This window comes from Alligator mississippiensis, chromosome 1 (genome assembly GCF_030867095.1).
Source record: "Alligator mississippiensis isolate rAllMis1 chromosome 1, rAllMis1, whole genome shotgun sequence".
NCBI lineage: Eukaryota > Metazoa > Chordata > Crocodylia > Alligatoridae > Alligator > Alligator mississippiensis.
Genome location: NC_081824.1, coordinates 64,101,954 through 64,121,103, shown reverse-complemented (window position 1 = coordinate 64,121,103; position 19,150 = coordinate 64,101,954). Strand labels below are relative to the sequence as shown.

The following is a 19,150-nucleotide window of genomic DNA, read 5'->3' as shown; positions in this document are numbered from 1 at the left end:
GGTGTAGGTTGTAGCCATGCTGATCTAAAGACATAGGCAGACAAGGTTATTTGGGTAAATCTGATATCTTTTATTAGATCAACCTGATATCAGATTTACCCAAATAACCCCATCTACATACATTCTCAGGAAGAAAGATGCCCGGACAACTATCCAGAATGAGGCTGAAGTATCGTCGTTATTTATGGATAAAGGCAAGGGGGGATGTAAGCAACTGCTTTTAAAGAGATTTTCCCATTGATTTCAGTTGGGACTTTATATAGAACTTGATTACCTCGTTAAGGAAAAAATGTCATGTGCAACCAGGTTGTAACTATCAGTGCTAAAGGACAACTCCAAACTAAGGTGTGAGACCAGTGTAAACCAAAACTGTCTTATAATTTATTACCTCCACTGGAGCAGTCAATATTCCAAGACCAAGGTTTTCAGACATTACAAAAGCACTGGCTACCCACAAAGTGATGGTATCAGGTACAGTTACTTCCATTGTGATGTCTTTGCTGGATCTAATAACAGGAAGACCACCAGAATTTTAAAAGCAATAATTAATTTCTCAATTAATAAAAGTATGTAAAATATGTCAGAAATATAGCTCAAACTCATAACAGGAAAGGTTTTTTATCTGTTTTTCATTTCTTGTCTCTTTTAAAAATGTGTTAGGGCACAAATGTAATAATCAAAATGAATTATATATAATTCATTTTAAAATAATGCCTCTTCCATATCCTGTAAAAATATTCTTTCCTTGCTGGCTGTTTTCCCAAACCTCCAGACACTGCTGTCTGGATGATTACAATAAATACAGTGTACTGAAACTCAGACTGTGCTGCCGATTAGGCAACTTATGATGGTTTGGGGGTTAAGACTGTGATTTCTCTTATACCACAATAAATCTGTGGTAGGCCCAGAAAGTTAAAGTCACTCACTGTCGGTGTATCTGTTTCTGCAAAGGGACATTTATATAGATTATAACCCATTCATGCAGGGATACTCTCTTAAAATGCATTTGGATAATGCAAGTCTTGGTGGGCCTTCACAATCTTAGCTGTGGCCTCTAGATGGTACTGCAATATAACTAATAACACATTTTTACCCATAACTCCTCTTTGGCATTCCATGCAAAACACTGTCTAAAATGTAGCAGAAGAAAAGTACAAATATATGCCCAAAGTCCACTTTAATATGTGTAAGTCTAACTCAATTTTCTTCAAAGGTGTTACCTAGTGTTAGAGTCAATCCAAAGCCAAGTCTCTGGAAAATACATCCTTACATATGGATAACTGGAAGGAGGAGGTCTTACTGGAAAATGTGTCTCTGTGTCAGAATCCATGAAGGTTAGTATGTCATCATCTACAAAATTAAAATGAGTGTCCAACACTAGAAAATTCAACATAGCAAAAAACAACCAAATTAGCATTGTTTGGTGGGTTTATAGTTATTTAGAATTTTGCAATATTTTTGGTAACAGTATTACAAAAAACAGCATAAACTAATTCTAGACTACTGCACAGTTATTTTTACTTCAAAAGCAAGTTTAAGATCTCTATGATTTTTTTAGAAATAATCATACTCACCATATGATTACATGGAGGCCAGAGGGTGATAAGTCACTGCCATTTAAAACTGATGCAAGTTGCAAATACCTCCCAACCTAAGGCCCTTAATGGACTCTGAGATGCCACAATATCAGCAGAGAGAAAAAAATTCAAAATAGTCCAAATCATATTTGCAAAAGCACCCAAATCAGTTGGAAGCCTTAGTCCCAATTAAAGCTAATTGATTTAAGCCCCTTTGCAACTTGTATCACATCTTTCTATCAATATGTCTCAAAACACTGTAGGGTTTAATCTTTAAAGCCTTATTCATGAAAGTAGCCAATGTGGATGAAGTCTGTAGGACTTTTTACAAAGATTAGGGCTACTAGTGTGAGCAGGACCACACTCTTAAGATCTAATCTTGAGCCTCAAGTCTGGCATAACTAGCCAGTCAAAGTAAAAGAATCCTTCTGTGCAAGCTGCAAGAGAGATGTAAAGCAGAGGTGGGCAAAATGGTGGATCCAGCCAGCGACTGGACTCCATTTCCCAGCATGCCCTGCCCACATTGCTACAGCCAGTTTCCATGGAAACAACAGCAGGGGCAGCACCATGACAGGGTGGGCCCAGGATTTCCATGGAGACCAGGCCCAGCAGTGCTGGCAGGGCATGTGGCAGGGTGGGGAGCCACTCTGGGGCAGGGGCTGGGATCTTGCGGTGGTCACAGCATAATCTGGAGCCAGAGCAGAGCCATGATCTGCTGCCTGCATGCTCCTGCCCAGGGGGTGCGGGCAGCAAATCGTAGTTCTGCCCTGGCTCCAGACTATGTTGTCACCACCACAAGATCCTGGTCCCACTCCCTGTCCAGCCGTGTGCCCTGCCAGCACTGCTGGAGCCAGTCTCCATGGAAACCCTGGCTCTGCACTGTCAGGGCTCTGCTGCACCTGGGATCTCCATGGAAACTAGCTACAATGACATGGGCAGGGCCTGCTGGGAAATGGAGTCCACCACGGGCCCAATCCAGCCCACAGCCCAGACTTTACCCAGCCCTGATGTAGAGCCACACTGTAGTGATTTCTTCTGTCTCTATAAATTATGCTTATGCACTAACACTTATGCATTAGATAGATGACAGGATGCTTTCTGCACTGAGCTCGCAAAGACAGACCTACCTTCAGTGCATCCTATGTGTAACTAAATCACAGTAATTCAAAGTGGAGACCTGCTCTAACTATAAGAGAAGGGATAAATTTGGAAAATCTATTTTAGAAATTTGTCTTCAAGCTCAAATCAGTCTTTTGGCACCTCCGCCAATAATGACACACTTGCAGTTATTCAGCTACGTACTATAAAGATAAAAATAAATTCTGTAGGCTGAACTCACCTTAAATTCACAGGGTTAAATATAACCCTATAGATTTTTAAGGAGTTATTTTGTGTTTGCCCTGGTGTAACTAACCAGAACTTGCCCTCCTTTGCTTATCTTTAAACCTCCAAATGTTAAGGACTGCAGTGGTTTGGTTATGTCTGTGTATACAACTTACAGAGAAAAGGATCCTCATCTTCAGCAAGGTTTGCATCAGTTAATACCCAGAGGTTGCATTTCTAAATAAAATATGTAAAACGTATTTCAGTCCAGGGCACATGCAGTGCTTGTCTATTTTCTCTTTCTTATATTAAGAAAATGAAAGTCCATTTTAATAAATTTCCAACAGATGCTTAGCCAGAACTGTACGTAACACAACATGTTTTCTAAATAAGAATCTTTTCAGCACGGTTAGATACTGGTTTGGGCACAATTTTTTATCTTTATGGGGAAAAAAACATCACGTACAATCTTCAATATCCATAGCAGATTGCCATGTGTTTCAAATGCTTTTGTTCCAAGATTTGTACATGATTAACATATTCAGTATTGCCCACTAAAATTCTATGACTACTTTAATTTTTAGAGTTTTATAAAATATTTCTTAATTCCCCCCAAGCTGATGCTCTCTTGATAAAGACAATATTAACTACAGAACAACACACTGTCTCAAAATTTATTGGAGGTGTTGATCTTATTTTCTTTCAGCAGACAATCTACAAATAAATAAGAAAAACCCTCAGTCTCTAAATTTAACAGTTTTACCTGAAAGACACTGAAGGGACTTCTAACTGAGGCAAAGTATTGCTTTGTGTTGTACAAATATAATTCATGGAGCACCTAAGAAAACAAAAATGAAATAATCCAAACTATGAATAATCCAAACTGTTTCCAATTCTTTAGATTAAATAATTTGTAGAGTTATACCTTAGGCAAAACCTCTGTTCTCCAGATAAAGAGAAAAGGAAAATCAGAAACCATGTATGAATGTAGCAAGGCAAAAATGTGTTAAAAACAAATGAAATAGGGTAGAATTTTTATGAGAGTCTGACTTTAAAGGTAATTAGGCCACCAAGCTATTTAGACATTTTGGAAAATTTTACCCATCATCAACTGTTTCTTCTACTTATACACCTGGAGATGCTGAAAGTAAAAGGGATATGTGAAGAACTACAATTTATTCCCGTCTTCAAAAAATAACAAACTTTAATGTTATTATTTAATGTATTATTTAATTATTCATTTGAAAGAACCCAAAGTTCAGGAAGAGCTTTTCCATCTTCCTTCTTTTTCTAAAAGAAAAAAAGGGAGCTGAGTGAAAACTGAGCATTTCTTGGATGAAGTTCAAATGCCCTGGAAAAAGATGAAAAGCTGAGCAGAATATTAATCCTCTAGCACAGCTAAGAAATGAAAACCCCATAGTATAGAATAAGCTTAATTACAAATAAGGGGTCTCATCTTACAAATACTGTACACAGAAGCAAAGACATTGACAGATTACTCATGAGTAAGAGATGATCACATATGTTAAGAATGTTCCATTTATTAGTATGTTAAACATGCTACTTATACTCAGAAGCATAACTGGGCAGTTTTGTGCTTAGTGACAGTGGCATACAGAGCAGCAGTCACTGCTATGCTATTAGTGGTGACCGGAAGAGTAGTGGTAGCTGCTATTTTTTTGCCTCCTCCCCTTAAGTCAGTGCCCATAGCTGACACTCCAGTTATCCCCGCTTAGTTACACTACTGTTTATATTACATGAAAAACCTGTTCCATTTCCATAATCTAGTCTTATAGAAACACGGTATACACAAAGCTTTTTCTTCCTCATTTACTTACAACATCTTCTGTAATGTCAGTCTTTTCTCCTAACAACTTTGCACTTTTGTCAACAACTGAAAGTCCAACTACAGATCTGGATTCAGTTGTACTGATTCTCAGGGAGACTTTCTCAGATGGACTGACCTTATCTTTACTCCAAGATACTGTGATCTGAAAAAAAGAAGGAAGAGATTGGTTTAAATTACACAGTATTATCTGGGGTCAGCTAATGACTCTCTCTCAGTAGCTCCTTAGCTTAATTAGTAGTTGAGAAATCTGGGTTTGCAGGAGTGTCTTGGGTCTAAAGGAGGTAAAGACCATCATCTCTCAGAGGCACCCTAGGATGACTGCTACTTTGGCCAATACTAAGAATGGCACTGGGGATATACTGGAATTCTAAGACTCAGAACTAGAAAGATGAGGCGCTCCATTTGGATCTAAACTATCAGCTTCTCAAAATGGGAACAGTAAAAACCTTTCATGATCTCATCCCCCCTCCTCTGTAGAGAAAGGAGTGTGTAACACATACTGGCCTGTGGGTTACACTTCCAGCCTGCAGAATAGGGTCCTAACTGGCCCTTCCACAGCTATCCCGGAACTTCCCTAGTAATAAAGAAGTTTTACCATGTGTATACAGGTGGGAAAGGGCCTGGGGAAGTGGAAAGCACAAGTCAATATACATTCAGGCTATCTTCCTACAACAGAGGAGGGCAAAATGCGGCCCGTGGGCCAGATGCGGCCCACCAAGCCATTCCATCTGGCTTGTGGGACTCCTAAAGAATTTAGAAAATTAATATTTTTCTGCACCTGGCTGCCTGTCACGCGGCCCTCGATGGCTTGCCAAAACTCAGTAAGCGGCCCTCCACCCAAAATAATTGCCTGCACCTGTCCTACATGAAGAGAAGAGTCCCCTCATCTAGGCATTTCCAATGCATCCCATCCTGGCTGTGGTAGATGCCAGTTCAGACCTGCTGTTTTAGATTAATAATTTTCTATTTTCTTCATCATAGAACTGTATTTTATTATAAATTCTTCTTGTAAAATTGAATTTAAAGAAAATAAATCAGGCAGATCAGCCCCCCAAATCTCTATCAGTGCAGCCCTAGAAAAAAGTTATGCCAAATTCAAGCTTAATATCCTACCTTGTTTTCAAAAACAGGTTGAACAGGAATAGCCAGAACATCATTTACCACTTCTCCAGTCTCACTTGTATAGAAAATAACTATACATGCCAAAGGAGCCCAAGAATTTTCTGCTGTTAAAGTGAAGGTTGTTGTAACTTTTTTGCCAAAAGCCACAATTTGTTCCTTAGATACCACCTAAAGTATAAAATAAAACATCCAAGTCATTTCCAGCTACTGTGTTACAATCACAAAGAAATGCAAGTAACCAGAGAATCAGTGAACAATGACCTTCAATAGAAAATATATGAAACTGTTCCCTTTTAGAAAAAGCCTGAAGAGGTGGTTTATATGTCGTGTGAGGTGCGGTATGGAAGAATTATGAATATATTTACATTCATAACTTGTCTACCCTTTTATTCCTGGAAATGTTGTAAACAAGTATAGAAATGGCACAAGAACAATATGATAATAATAATAGCATGGGGACACAAAAACATGATAATATGGAACACGCTTCCTAGATTCTGAAATATATTCCCCTTCTCTCCCAAGCAGGTACATCAAACAGTCCATTAATAAATTAATCAAGTTCTATTTAAAATCTACTTTGGTGCTTGGCCTCAATGATTCAGCTGGAAAGCTGCTCCAGAACCTCATTCCTCTCAACCATCATAAGAAACCTTCTGCTGTTCACTCTAAAATTATTCACAGACAGGTTGTATTTATTTGTTCTTGTACCACATTGTTCTTCAGCTCAAAAAACTCTACTGTTCCCTCTGGTACTTATGCTTCACATGTATTTACAGGCAGAGAAAAAGAAATTGAAATCTAATTGAAAAGGGAAATCATTTTTTTCAGACAGTTTAAAATTTGGAGAGGCTTTATCTGTTACAGCTTTTACAATTTTTTTTCAAATTTTGAAACAACTGCTGAATTCTTTCACCTATTTTTTGATCAGCAATTTTAACACTCATTTAACTCAAGGAAGCTGCCTTTTAAAAGTTAGAGAAGCAAATCTGTTTTTATTAATAATTCAAAATCATTTTTCATTTAAAAGCTAAAAAAAAAATCTCACCACATATACTTCAGCCCGCCAAATCCATCATTTCATAACAAAGACTACACATAATAAAGAACGGACGCGGAAGACGGCATGAGAACTGCATCCGAAAAACCAACTGGCGGCTTCGGCAGTGGTGTCCCGAGGCAGGCTTCGGCTTCCTGGACAACGACCCAGACATTACAACGAGGGACATGCTCAGCTGGGATGGGCTTCACCTGTCCCCCAAAGGTAAGCGTGTGTTTTCTTCTAGGTTGGCGGATCTCCTCCGGCGGGCTTTAAACTAGGCTCGTCGGGGGGAGGGGAATATGAGGGCGGGGGAAGCTGTGGACCACCAAAACATGTGGCACCCACAAGGACAGCCCAGCCTGAAGAAAGAGAGCATTGGGAACCTGAAAGCCATGGGGAGGCCAGCACTACGGCACAGGTAAGAAACGAGAAGGTAAGAAACAATGGGCCCCTTGGGATTCGGAGCGGGGGGGCAGCAAAGGCACCAGTCACAGGGCTCAAGTGCTTATATACTAATGCTAGGAGCGTGGGGAACAAGCAGGATGAACTAGCGCTCCTGCTTGCACTAAACACCTATGACTTAGTGGGGCTAACAGAGACCTGGTGGGATTCATCCCACGACTGGGCAGTACATATTGAGGGCTATAGATTGTACAGAAAGGACAGGGTGGGGAAGAAAGGGGGGAGGGTTGCAGAATCCAAGGATGAGGAAGTAGAAGGATTGTGGGTTAGGCTACATGGGGGCCAAGGAGAAAGGGATTTGGTGGTAGGGGTCTGCTACAGACCCCCACGTCAAGGGGAAGAAAGAGATTCGGGGCTCCTGAGGCAGCTCTCGGAGACCATAAAAGCTAAGGAGGTGGTAGTCATGGGGGACCTAAACTACCCGGACATCTGCTGGGAGTCACAGACAGCAAAGTCCCACCGCTCACGCAGGTTTCTAACCTGTGTACAGGACCTCCACCTGACACAGGAGGTACACGGTCCCACTAGGGGGAATGCCATACTGGATCTGGTATTGGCAATGGGGGATGACATGGTAGGGGACCTCCAGATCGGTAGCCATCTGGGGGACAGTGATCACCTAATAATAGAATTCACCATAAGACGTCGAGTGGGTAAGGAAACTAGTAGGGTGAAAGTGCTAGACTTTAGGAAAGCTGATCTCAATGAACTCAGGCGATTAGTCAAGGACGCACTGCAGAGTAGGAGTTTTGAAGGGATGGGGGCCCAAGAAGGGTGGCTGTGCCTTAAGGAAACGATCCTTCGGGCACAAAGCAAGACGATCCCCGAGCGAGGCAAAAGAGGGAAAGGGGCCAGGAGGCTTCCCTGGCTGACCACAGAAATCCAGGGCAGCCTAAGGGCCAAAAGGGGAGCGCATAAAAAGTGGAAACAGGGAGAGATCACCAAAGATGAATATACCTCCTCTGCTCGTGCTTGTAGGGAGGCAGTTAGACGGGCCAAAGCTACCATGGAGCTGAGGATGGCAACCCAAGTAAAAGACAACAAGAAATTGTTTTTTAGATATATAGGGAGTAAAAGGAAGACCCAGGGAGGAATAGGACCCCTGCTAAATGGGCAGAAACAATTGGTGACGGACAGGGGGGACAAGGCTGAACTCCTCAACAAGTTCTTTGCCTCAGTGTTCCTAAGTGAGGGGCATGACAAGTCTCTCACTGGGGTTGTAGAGAGGCAGCAGCAAGGTGCCAGACTTCCATGCGTAGACCCTGAGATGGTGCAGAGTCACTTGGAAGAACTGGATGCCTTTAAGTCGGCAGGCCCAGATGAGCTCCATCTGAGGGTGCTGAAGGCACTGGCCGACATCATTGCAGAGCCACTGGCGGGAATATTCGAACGCTCGTGGCGCAAGGGCCAAGTCCCGGAGAACTGGAAAAGGGCTAACGTGGTCCCCATTTTCAAAAAGGGGAGGAAGGAGGACCCGGACAACTATAGGCTAGTCAGTCTCACCTCCATCCTTGGCAAAGTCTTTGAAAAAATTATCAAGGCTCACATTTGTGAGAGCCCAGTAGGACAAATTATGCTGAGGGGAAACCAGCACGGGTTCGTGGCAGGCACATCGTGCCTGACCAATCTAGTCTCTTTTTATGACCAGGTTACGAAACGCCTGGACACAGGAAGAGGGGTGGTTGTCGTATACTTAGACTTCAGGAAAGCCTTCGATACGGTATCCCGCCCCATACTGGTGAACAAGTTAAGAGGCTGTGACTTGGATGACTACACAGTCCAGTGGGTGGCGAATTGGCTGGAGGGTCGCACCCAGAGAGTCGTGGTAGACGGGTCGGTTTCGACCTGGAAGAGTGTGGGCAGTGGGGTCCCGCAGGGCTTGGTCCTTGGACTGATACTCTTTAATGTCTTCATCAGTGACTTGGACAAGGGAGTGAAATGTACTCTGTCCAAGTTTGCAGATGACACAAAGCTATGGGGAGATGTGGACACGCCGGAGGGCAGGGAACAGCTGCAGGCAGACCTGGACAGGTTGGACAAGTGGGCAGAAAACAACAGAATGCAGTTCAACAAGGAGAAATGCAAAGTGCTGCACCTAGGGAGGAAAAATGTCCAGCACACCTACAGCCTAGGAAATGACCTGCTGGGTGGCACAGAGGTGGAAAGGGATCTTGGAGTCCTAGTGGACTCCAAGATGAACATGAGTCGGCAGTGTGACAAAGCCATCAAAAAAGCCAATGGCACTTTATCGTGCATCAGCAGATGCATGACGAATAGGTCCAAGGAGGTGATACTTCCCCTCTATCAGGCACTGGTCAGACCTCAGTTGGAGTACTGCGTGCAATTCTGGGCGCCACACTTCAAGAAGGATGCAGATAACCTGGAGAGGGTCCAGAGAAGGGCCACTCGTATGGTTAAGGGCCTGCAGACCAAGCCCTACGAGGAGAGACTAGAGAAACTGGACCTTTTCAGCCTCCGCAAGAGAAGGTTGAGAGGTGACCTTGTGGCTGCCTATAAGTTCATCACGGGGGCACAGAAGGGAATTGGTGAGTATTTATTCACCAAGGCGCCCCCGGGGGTTACAAGAAACAATGGCCACAAGCTAGCAGAGAGCAGATTTAGATTGGACATTAGGAAGAACCACTCTTGCCACTTTGCCTGAGGCTCATTGGTGAGAGCTAATTCTGTTCCCATGGTTCCACTTCATTGACAAATCAGCTAGCCTGATATACTGCTTCCTTTAAAATGATGTCAAAACTGTCTTCAGTGCACGTTCCAGCAGAGCTCTGAGAGGCATTCTTGCTGGGACAGTCAGTGGTAGTTTCTCTGAACAAATGTGCTGTAAGGATTCTTTTCTTTTTACTTATTTCAAGAATTACACATCTCTGAAATACTCAACAACATCGCTTTACTCATCTGAGTTAATTGATCACATGTGAAAAAATAGTAACTTACCATATAATTGAACTCCTTTATTGGCCTGTTGCTTGCAATACTCAGCTCAAAAGGTGTTCCAGCCTAGAGACAGAGCATAATGATATGGATAAGAATGCCCGTGATGAATAATTTACAGAAATGTTTTATTGTCAAGTTCAATCTCATTTGAATAAATATTACCTTTACATCCTGTCTTGGGCTTTTTATCTGGAGGTAAGTCTTGCTGGGGGCATTAAATACATCATGAACAGCTATACTAGTTTCACTATCAAGAAAACTAGCCTGCAAGACAAGATCAAAAAGTCTATAGGTAGAATTATAAAATCTAGTTAAAGCTCATTTATATGCCAGTATTACAACTGTGAGACATAAAAATGTACAAAGAATAAATTCTACACAAATAATTTTCATCATAGTAATGATGACCAGATTATCAAAGCAAAAATAAGTGCATGTAATATAAGGTAGGGATAGATACACAGTGAAGACTGTTGTAGAAAAGTGCATTTGGAACTAGTTTGGCAGATTCAAGAAAAAATTAAGAGGTACCTGTTTCTCTTTCTGCAGCAGCTACACAGAGCTAGAATTATCTCAAAGAAGTTTATTAAGAATGGGAAGCGTCTTTTTTGAAAAACTGTACTGGGAGATTCCTATTTTCCTGGGCCCTTCTTAATGTGGTGGAAAAGTGACAGCATGAGATTGGACTTGCACTGCTTTGGTCTCTGAGGCAGAGAAATGCTGTCATTTTCTTCAGTCACATGCCCTAACCAGGCACTTTGCAAGGGGTCTCCTAGACCTGCACATACCACCATTTTCTCATAAACTGAAAGGACTCAAAGGAAAGGCCCTTAATAAATGACATCTTGTTTTCAGGGATACATAGATACCGTTCACACAGCACTCAGGGGCATCTTTACATATGCTATGGAAGGGAGGGGAGTGCTTTAATTAGAGTAGCTCCCAAGAGTTGCTTTAATTAAAGTGCCCACAGCATCTTATGGATTCAGCGTCCTGTGCTTCAAAATGGTGGCAGGGACACTTTAACTAAAGCTCGTTCAATGAGCTTTAGTTAAAGTGCCCCCGCCGCCATTTTGAAGTGTGGGGACACTGAATACACATGACATGGAGGCTGCTGGAGTGTGCTAATTAGCATACTCCAACAGCCTCAATTAATCAAGTCTGCTCTGATGCACTGTAATTACAACACGTCAGAGCAGCATCCCATGATTCATACATCACTTAAAGGAATAAATTAATGAGGAGTTGAGGGCTGACTAGTTTTCAGGTATTTTTAACACTGTCCATATCAATCATCACAGAAGCAGGATAATGCATGTTTGACAAGCCACATCATTCACATTCGTTTCATTTTGTTGGCTTACTGCGCTAAGATATCAAAAATCAAACAGTACCTTCATTTGTAGACTTCTTGCAGTAGCCAGAATTGGAATTTCAATCTGAACAATTCCCGTATCTGGGACACTGTAACTTAGTGAATGAACTGATTCATTTCCCTGCTGTGCAACTTCATTTTCACTTAGAGAAAACAAAGATCGGTGAGAAACTGAGTCTGACTGTTCTGCAGTGATGGTGACATAATTTTGTCTTTCTTCAGCTGTTAAAGGACTGTTGTCAGAATGCATTACTTTCAGCTAAAAAAAACAAAACAGAAAAAAAGGTCCATCAGGCAGCCCAAAATAAAACTCCGTGACTCAAAGTTCAACAACATATTCATTTTTATGACATTATTATATTTCTGAAACAAATCTCCTCCGACTTCTAATGTATCAATATATTTCTAAACCCTTTGCAACTTCGTAAGTAGGCAAGCTAAATTCCAAACCTGACACTTCACATATTGGCTTTGACTGTTAAATGATGACACAGAACAGGTGTGCTGAGAAACCTGGCCCATTTCAACTCAAGGCACTACCAGTGTTTCAGTGATGATGCCTTGCAACATGTGAAGATTCAGCATATGTCTTAAATCATTTACTTTTTCATGTCATTCCCACTTCACAGCAGAAATATGAGATAGTTCAATGCTGACATCATGTGTAAGATAAGCAAAGCTAATACAATACATTCTGTTTAAGTGAATGACCCTGGCACTAAAAAAACACAAACTATTCTTTACCTATTAACTATAGGAACAGCCTGTACTGAGCTTTCTGCTCCTCATTAAAGCTTGTTACTGTGTTTCTCAGAGTTCCTTATATTTCTAATAACAGCCTTAAAATTGATAGCAGATCTGGAACCTGCCCTGAAGTTGACAGTTTTTATGTAGATAAAGGGCATGCCATTACATTACATAATAGACAAGAGTTCCTATTTATTTCAGCAGTGTATGCACTTATGCACTTAACCATATGCAGATAACCAGGGATCCTGGTTTTCTCTAATAAAAAAATACCCTAGTTTTGGATTAAAAAAATAACCAAAATCCACATTTTACCATGATTAAAATAAAACACTATATATAGTGGTGTTTTATTTTAATCATGGGAAAATGTGGATTTGGAGGGGGGGTTCATTCAAAAATTGGAATTTTATTTTTTTTATCAGAGAAAACCAGGATCCCTACAGATAACCAGCGTTCATTATTATAATGTAAGAAATAAGCAAAAACTGGGACCAGTCAAGATAACAGAAACTTGGTGGGATAATTCAACTGATGAGAATATTGACATAGACCAATATATAGCAGGTTTAGGGTGGTCAGGCAGGGGGAAAAAGGAGGAGGTGTTACTCCGTATATTAAAGATATATATACTTATTCTGAGGTACACAATGAAGTAGGAGTGTCTGGGTTAAGGTAAAAAGGGAAAACTGCAAGGCTGAAGTCATGGCAGTTGTGTATTGTAGACCACAAAACCAGCATACAAATCAGAAGACTTGGTGCTTGTATATTAATTACAGTCATACCAGCTGAAAGATAACATAGCAATATGCATATTGTCTTGCAAGCTGTTGGATTTTCATAGGGACAACTTTTTGTTCCAGATGGTGCACAAACCAACTATGGAAGGAGGATCTTCTCAATTTTCTCCTTACCAGTAGAAAAGAATTGGTACATTGTGAACAAAGCATGTCTAACCAACCTGATTTCCATCTATAACAAGGTGATAGCCCTTGTAGATGGGGCTGAGCAGTGCATCTGATACAGCAGAGTGCATCCAATACAGCTGATTCCATGTCACACAACATTCTTAGAGGCAATATGAGGAAATATGGTGAAACATGATAACAGGCATCCTGGGGGGTTAATCATGCTCAAAGAGTAGTCATCAACAGCTTAATGTCAAATTGAAAGTGGGTATTAAGTAGGGTTCCCCAATGTCTGTCTAGGAACCAATAATTAAATTAAAGAAAAACCAATCAGGGCTCGTGGACAACCTGGATACCTAAACTGGAGACTTTTTAGTTATAACTATTACAGCACACAGATTTGAATCAACCAAAGATAATTTACTTAAAAAAAAATAACTGAAGTGAAAATTAAAAAAAAAAAATGGATTACAAACATTTTAAATCCCCTAACCTAACCTTTTAAGGAGAAGCACAGAAACAACTCTGACATCTTTGTTTTCACATGAATAAACCACAATTAAACGGGAGAACTTACAGTAGCTATAAAGTTCAGAGAAGGTTTTAGAACTTTAGGATAGTCAGAAAATTCAATGATGTAGTCACTCTGCTTTGGAAATACAGTGGTGCTTGAATTTTGGGAGATTCCTGTTGGAAAACCATGCGTAGAAGAAACTATTATTATTTATTAGAAAAAAACATTTTAAACAAGTTCTCTCTGATCCTCTTCATGCTCTAGGTAATCATATTTTTATGGTCATTCCAGCAGCCCAATTCATTTTGTTGTCACCATCCTGTTCACCGAGTGTTAGTATATAGGTATATAAGCATCTTTCCTCTTGGCAGCAGATGCACAACACTGAACAGTGCTTCCATGGATCCGTTCCACATCTTTGCCATGTACCCAAACAGGATGTCAGATGCATGCTCCTTAATTCCTCCAATGACTCAAAGGATATAGTTATGTAAGAGGATAACACCAATACAAATACTTTGCCTTCAACATATGATCCTGCTTCAGTGCTTTTTAAGCTCCGTAATAAACTCTTACATTATAGCTCAATATTTGGATTCTACAGAGAGGCATCATGGCTAGGTACAGACATTCAAAAAGTCTGAGGTGAAATTGATTTAAGTTACGTGGTTTTATGTAATTAGCGTAGTTTAGATCAGGAGCAAACAGAGCAGAACACAGGGCACATCTACACGTCATCTTTTAGAAGTACTAAAACACAACGCAGTTATGGGTGTTTACTGCACTGTGCTCATGGCACATGGTTTAAATTTTGCCGCTACATCATCATAGTGGCTCACTATAACCAGGGAGCATGCCACTTTGGCGACGTAACAGGCAATCATGTGTGGACCCGCGTGATCGCTATGTCACCATAGCATGCCGTACAGCAACACACCACATCCCTACATCGCCATAGGACAATGTGTATGTACGCCCATATGTTTGGCCTTTAGTTGTGGGGGGGGGAAGAGGGGAGGTGAATCTTAGGCCAGGTTCTGCCATTTTTAAACCAGTCTGCGTATGCTGAAATTCTGTTCTGTTACAGGTATAGACCAGTTTCCAATCACTTATACTGGTAAAAATGTAAATGTCTATACCTAGCCCTTATATTAAATAACATACCTGTCAATGATTCAGTAACTATAGCAGTAATCTCTATTGGCCCTCCGTAAATGAAGTCACTTCCATACCACTGATTTTGAGTAGTAGTTAAATTTTGCATCTCCAGGTAGCTAAAAGTAAAGTTCACAGATCCATTTATCTGCAACAAGGAAAATAAGGTCTTAATTTGTTTCTTCATTTCCCCCCCCCCCATTCAAAGCACCTAAAATCAGAACAGTTTTTTATTCATTATCAATTATTTCTGGCTAAAGTGTAAAGTTCAGTACAAAATTATAATTATGGAATATCAACACTAGAGGTTCTTGTTTTTCATAAGCATTCTTTTCAATAACAGTGTTACAATAAAATCTTAGCAATGTTTTATGATGGTGTTATTATGATTAACCATTATATATTCACTGTGGTGATAACGTTTGTTCATGATATTTCACTTAGAAATACAATAGTCTGATGCCTTGCATAAAAAGTTTACAGTTGAAAGATCTGATTCCACAAAAGGCCATAGTTGATCCACCATGTCTTGAAGCCTTAAAAAAATCAAGCCTGAATTTCTTTCTGGAAGGTATGCTCAAGATCAGGCTCAGAGTTGATGCATAAATTACTAGGTGAAATATTCTGGTTTACATTATACAAAAGGTCAGGTAAATCATCACAACAGTCCCTTCTGCCCCAATAGATTTAAAATCTATAAATCTATTACACTAGGAACCCGTCAACCAAAAACTCACCTCTATTGTTTGTGTGATATTTCTCTGGTTTCTCCAATAGAGGACAGCAGAACAGATGACTGTTACAGTTCCTTTCACTGGTTTTCCATAAGTATACCTGGAACATGTCAAGCACACTTAGAGTAAGCGTAATCACCCAATGGGTTTGGAATTCTTAAGGATTCATGACAAAAAAGTAAACCAAAATTTTATCCCCCTTAAATTACATAAACATCTAGAACACATGCTTTGAAAAGAGGTGACTTTTTAAGCTGCAATCGATTTATTCTCAGTAACAGCATGAATTTGTAAATCATGGCAAGGAGGTGAACACAGAATTGGAAAATGCTGTCCTTTCCCCCCCTCAACCACATGGAAGACCTATTATAAAACAATGCTTATCTATGCCAAGTACCTGTATAATGTAAACAGATTAAGTAGATTAAACTACACTGGAAACATGTCTACATGTGCTCTCTCTTGGGAGCAGCCCAATACAGAGCAGTTCCTACCCTGCTCTGGCCTGCTGCAGGCTCCCCAGAGGTGCTAGCCCAGGGGTTGACAGGGACCACAGGGGCTGATCCCAATGTACACTGGGCCAGGATAGCTCTGCCAGCTGCAGTGGCAGCTATCTCGTAGCCCCGTGTACATCAGGAGGAGTCCTACATACAAGCTAGTCAGGCAAACTGAGGTATGCAACATTACTGTAACATGAACACATTTCACTCTAAAATCTGTCATACTTCCACAGATTAGCAACAACAAAGTGGACCTGGGCAAAAAATTTTGCCAAAAATTAAATGTGCTAAAATTCACCTTCAGGAGTGCCTAAACTATTCCCAAATTCTGGTTGAGTTTGGTAAATAGTATGAGAAAAGGGGATATGGAATATTGCATAAAAGTTGGAACATTTTAGGTTGATGCTTTTGAAATAAAACAACTTGACTTTTCCTTTCAAAATAGTATTTGTTTCAAATTAACAAACTTTTATAAAAAATGATGACAAAGGATTGAATCAGGCAAAATTAATGAATTAATTAATTAATGTTCCTCCCTGATCAATAATAGCTTCATTTTTTGAGAAATGCAATATAAAATGTTTAAATTAAGATACAGCTCAATAAGAATATTATTGAATATAAACTGTTCCATGCCATCTTAGGTTAAAAAGTCTGTCATTTTATAAAAGCAAATATTAAATGTCTTTAGTCATGTACCATCAACCACATGAAACACACACTGTGCTCAATAGCTAAACTGGCATTGGGAGGAAACAATGACTTGATATTTTTATGTTCACATTTTGATTTACAATATCTACTTTATGATTTATTAAGACACATACCAATTGTGAGAGAAACATGTATATTTATGATTTACTTACTTTGCAGTGACAGTACCCACTAAATCAGTGCCTTTTGAAGAATATAATGATGTTTTTAGAGTAACTTCAAATTTTGGCAGCACTAAAAAAAATTCAAATGGAAAATTTAAATAATATTAAGAGGAAAGCATTAAATTCAAACTCAGGAGAGAAAGTATCACTGACAAATATTTCTGTATAATACAGAGTACATTTCTATGGCTTCCTAAAGATAAATCTTTTGAACTAAAACTGGTATGAATTAAAGGCTCAGACCTATGATTTAAATGGATTTCCAAGAGGGTACAGAGGTCTGTCTGTGCAGACTGGGACCCAACGTATCACTGCTTTTTTTCCTCAAGTCACACCAAGAGAGAAGAAATCAGTAAACCTAGTGATTCCACATTGCTATCAGTGAATTTAAAAGACCATAGAGGTGATATAGTTTAATTCACTTGTGTTCAGTTCACAAAGGTGATCATTCAGAATTGAATGTTCCCTTGGAGCATACGAGCAGGCATATTTGGAGTTTCTGCCTTTCTCCACAGTGGAAAGTGGGAATCATCCATCCAGATGATCAGGAAACATCCCATACAATCCATGCCCCATAGTAGCTACTGGTTATGAACAAGCAAACCCAAATCCTTCCTGTCTCCTGTAATAATCCTCAATATCACATATTTAAAAATAAACAAAATAAAATTTACAAAATGAGTTTCCTAAATAGCCTTCTATCTTCCAAATCTCATGCTGGCAATGGCCTGCTTCTGTTGCCTCTCATACCCATTTACACAAATACAACTCTATTAACTTCAAGTAGTTTCTCTTAATTTACATAAAATAATCTTTTTTGTGTAACCATAAATTACATAAAAGGGTCTTCTTCACTGAAGTCACTTTAAATCTACAAGGTATTATTATGCACACTTTAAAAAAGATACCCATCACTGTAATAGCTGAGTCTCAATATCCACTCAACATTTAACCTTCCTACTGCCACAAATAAGATTATTTTCTGCATCTAAAAACTCACAGTCAACACTTACCATATTCTACCACAGTAAATCTTTGATGATAAGTTTGACCCTACAAAAAACAAATACAAGAAGGTATGTAAATTGTGGTTAGATTATTTGGTTCAGTACATCTGCTCTGGGCCTAGTCGCACATTCATTCAAGAAAACCGATTCAAGAGTTTGGGCAACCCATTAAGTTATATTTGTTGAAAATGTGTCACTTTAAATACTGAGATAACCAACTACCAATATTGGATTATAATACCTATGAAGACAACTATTATTTACTGAATTCCAGTTTCACCATGGCCAGGTACAAACATTACACTTTTACTGGTATAAGTAAGTAAGTAAGTAAGTAAGTAAGTATAAGTAATCAGAAACCGGTCTATACGCCATAACAGAACATAAATTCGGCACACAAAACCTATACCTACAACAGAACAGAAGTGTGGTGAACACATACTGGCTTTAAAACAGTGAAACACAATCTAAGATTTGTCCCTCACCAAAGGGCAAATGTGTGTTCTGTTCACTACTGATCTAAACTATGCTGGTTACAGAAAATCAAGGAACTTAGATAGATTCCACCTCCACCTTCTGAATGTCTGTACCTAGCCCATGAGTCCATCTATTAAGGATCCAGTGCTCCAAGGTGCTACACACTGTAAATATAAACAGTAAAGAAATTATCCCAGCTTCAAAGAGCTTGTAATATAGGATAAGAATCAGACACAGCATTCCACAACTAGGCTTAAAAATTATTCAAAAATTCAAAAAAAATTTGATTTTTTTAGCCCTGTGTACACTGCACGGCTGCAGGGTTTTTGGTGAAGTTACATCAGTGTTGGCCTTGGCTCTGACTCTTTTGCTGATTGGTTTAAAAGTTGGAGGTAAGAAATAAGCTCTATACAAAGTATAAAATTGATCAAGGCTTCTTCCTCCATTTTTTCCAGTTTTTTAATTTCTTCAGCTACCTCCTTATTTTGTCCAATAAGAAGTAATCTTTTTGCACGTTTAGCCACA

General features: G+C 39.8%; 1 protein-coding gene across 3 annotated transcripts in view; it reads right to left on the bottom strand.

Annotated features, from left to right (window-relative positions):
- Positions 1-19,150, bottom strand: part of CD109 (CD109 molecule) — a 125,435-nt gene that overhangs the window by 60,662 nt on the left and 45,623 nt on the right. For 2 of the 3 annotated variants that reach the window (XM_059731221.1, XM_019496871.2), the window contains exons 6-19: positions 18,155-18,194; positions 17,130-17,211; positions 15,767-15,863; positions 15,039-15,177; positions 13,938-14,047; positions 11,725-11,964; positions 10,493-10,594; positions 10,331-10,393; positions 5,863-6,039; positions 4,739-4,891; positions 3,664-3,738; positions 3,077-3,137; positions 1,221-1,377; positions 389-506 (exon numbers count right to left, since the gene is read on the bottom strand). In XM_059731221.1, coding sequence (XP_059587204.1) covers positions 389-506; positions 1,221-1,377; positions 3,077-3,137; positions 3,664-3,738; positions 4,739-4,891; positions 5,863-6,039; positions 10,331-10,393; positions 10,493-10,594; positions 11,725-11,964; positions 13,938-14,047; positions 15,039-15,177; positions 15,767-15,863; positions 17,130-17,211; positions 18,155-18,194 — 1,614 coding nt within the window. The remainder of the gene's footprint in view (positions 1-388; positions 507-1,220; positions 1,378-3,076; positions 3,138-3,663; positions 3,739-4,738; positions 4,892-5,862; positions 6,040-10,330; positions 10,394-10,492; positions 10,595-11,724; positions 11,965-13,937; positions 14,048-15,038; positions 15,178-15,766; positions 15,864-17,129; positions 17,212-18,154; positions 18,195-19,150) is intronic. The other variant, XM_059731222.1, reaches the window with a different exon arrangement.